We start from the raw sequence: 2419 nt of genomic DNA, 5'->3' as shown, positions 1-2419 counted from the left end.
TCGAGGACCCTACGCATTTTAGCGAGCAAAACAATTGTTTATATACCTATTCACTTTAATTCCGAGGCTGCAATTCATTTCTGTATTGTACAAACGCCATTTTAAGTGTTTGTTGCACCCTGGAACGTGTGTTTTGCGAATTCCTAGTTTTGTTCCAGATTTCGAGGTTGTCAGTACTGAATCATAGTAAATGAGGCGGGTTTAGTCTGCATAAGTACATTACCTTTAAAGTCTTTCTCAGCGAATCGTTTATGCCGCTTGGTATAAGTTGTTGCCCTATATGATGATCTCCTTGTAGGTTATTCATTTTGCATTGAACGATGTAAGTAGAAGTAATTCTCTGTGTCTCTTTAGTGCAAAAATTGGATCCTCTTCCTGTTTATTATGAACGGTGACTATATGGTGAACAGATTTGCGGACACGTATCGATGGAGATTAATTCATGCTCTGTTACACTATATATTCTCAGCATTTTTTCATGATTTCACGTGATAGTTTGGTGGTGCTTATTCCGTCGCGACAAACGCAGAGCACTATCAACGTCCGAATACAGCCGAGCTTACAAAACCAAAATAATTAAACCCGCAGCTAGTCTTCGAAAACCAAGAATTATTGCGTGATTTTGTTGTGCGCATGCTAAATATGACTCTTGCATCTGCCTGCGTCCCGATCTTCGGCAGTTCTAAGTTCAACAGTGTGTGGGAGGTGGGTTATGAAAATGAACCATCATCTGTAACAAGAATTGCGCTCTCGGGGTTGGTGAACTTGTACTGTATTATGCCAGCTGTCTGCATCACGTATACGTAGCCCCTCATTTTTTAAAGATCTCCCGTGTGTCACATGTAGATGATACACGGGCTGTAACGAACAATTTTTCTCTTAGACCCTGATAGTGAACCTTCTAAGCATACCTTCCATTGATATACTGTGAAGTTCTCGACAGTTGTAGAAGTTAATTACAAATGGGACTAACAAATATTAGTGCATTTGGATCTTGGCGACTTGACACTCGTTACATGAATCACGCTTTAATTAACGCAGTGGTGACTATCCTAAAATGCAAAAGAAATTACCCTAGTACATAAACAGAATTCAAAGAGCAAATGCGATTATTTGTAAACCCACGCCACAAGACACGCTCGTAATTGAGCCACCTAGTTCATTCAACCTTTTGAAGCCCATCCACTAAGCTAATCAATGCATGGACCTAGTTGTCTTCCTCTGGTTGCCATTGGCAGAGGCACAGTATGCACAGAAGTTGGATAAGCCGATGATCTTCTGCCGAGTGGAGCAGGGCTACTTGCCAGATGGGTGGTTGGGTGTCCTCACAGCCAGACGGACCTGCATCGACTTCTCGGGAAAGTTCACCTTCGAAGACGCCTCCAGTGAACTCCTGCACCGTCTGGCCAACATCAAAATGTCCGTCAGGGACAACAAGGCCGAGATTTATGTAGGCCTCTAACTATTGACTTTATGTCTTCTACATTTTGTGATTCTCGGTTGACTATGAAACAAGTATCCTCCTAGAAATTGTCATCCATCATACTGTACCACTTCAAAATAAGGTTATCTTTTGCCCAACATTTTCTTAAAATCATCGGCTTTTCATAGAACAAGATTTCTCATTTCGCCGCTATTATAAAAGTTTGGAAAAACTACGACCTCATTGATGGAACACATTACAACAGGGCGTTTCCATCAGGTTACCTATTGAAATGCTTTTAGGACAAAAGTTTGGTGACATATCAGACCAACGAAATCAGTCTTTGGGATATGGAAAAAGTCAACGAGTGGTTTATGAACCAAGGCCTTCCCATGTAAGTCATCAATTTAAAACTATTGACAATTGCATGATGTCACGGAGAATCGAGTTTCTGCTGCAGTTGTTATAAACCATACCAGTATGAAAGATTTATTGCTAACGTAAAGATTAACTTAAAGGCAGTAGGCATGGCTGGAAGGCAGTGCCGTCGAGTGAAAGTACAACCTATGGAGACTCAAAACCATCGTAACGTTGCAGCTTTCCAGAAACGCAAACCCATAAAACCATTGCCAGAAATTGATGGTACATAATGACATTTACCTTAATTCCTTGGATTTATGATTCAACAAGTGACTAAATTTTTGACTGTATTGCAAGAATGCGTATAAGAAAGGTGTGTGTGTTGTAGACTTGCAACTCTAATCCCACATGACGTATGACCCCCCCATATGCGTTTATTTTGTAAGTCTATCTGTTACCAAAAGGTAAATGAAGTGCGGTAAAACCCACAATTTTTATGATCAGTTTACCTAATAAAGCTTACTTGGTGTTCGACATTTTTGGCAGAAATCGCCTATTGTAACTTCTGGACAAAGACATGATGACATTCATTTTGCACTCTACTAGGCTTCGTCTACCTTGAAAATCCATAAAATA

The 2419-nt window shown here is 40.3% G+C and overlaps 1 protein-coding gene across 1 annotated transcript in view; it reads left to right on the top strand. All coding sequences in view use genetic code 11, as the record gives it.

Moving 5' to 3' along the window:
- The window catches only part of EGR_06150 (hypothetical protein), a gene marked incomplete at both ends in the record, with an annotated part of 8544 nt that overhangs the window by 4000 nt on the left and 2125 nt on the right, over positions 1-2419 (top strand). Inside the window, 2 exons of the mRNA XM_024495399.1 lie at positions 1212-1450; positions 1726-1817. Of these exons, the coding sequence (XP_024350230.1) occupies positions 1212-1450; positions 1726-1817 (331 nt within the window). The remainder of the gene's footprint in view (positions 1-1211; positions 1451-1725; positions 1818-2419) is intronic.

This window comes from Echinococcus granulosus, assembly GCF_000524195.1.
Source record: "Echinococcus granulosus chromosome Unknown EG_S00051, whole genome shotgun sequence".
Classification (NCBI taxonomy): Eukaryota; Metazoa; Platyhelminthes; class Cestoda; order Cyclophyllidea; family Taeniidae; genus Echinococcus; species Echinococcus granulosus.
The sequence above is the reverse complement of the archived record's forward strand: the minus strand, read 5'-3'. Positions and strand labels throughout refer to the sequence as shown.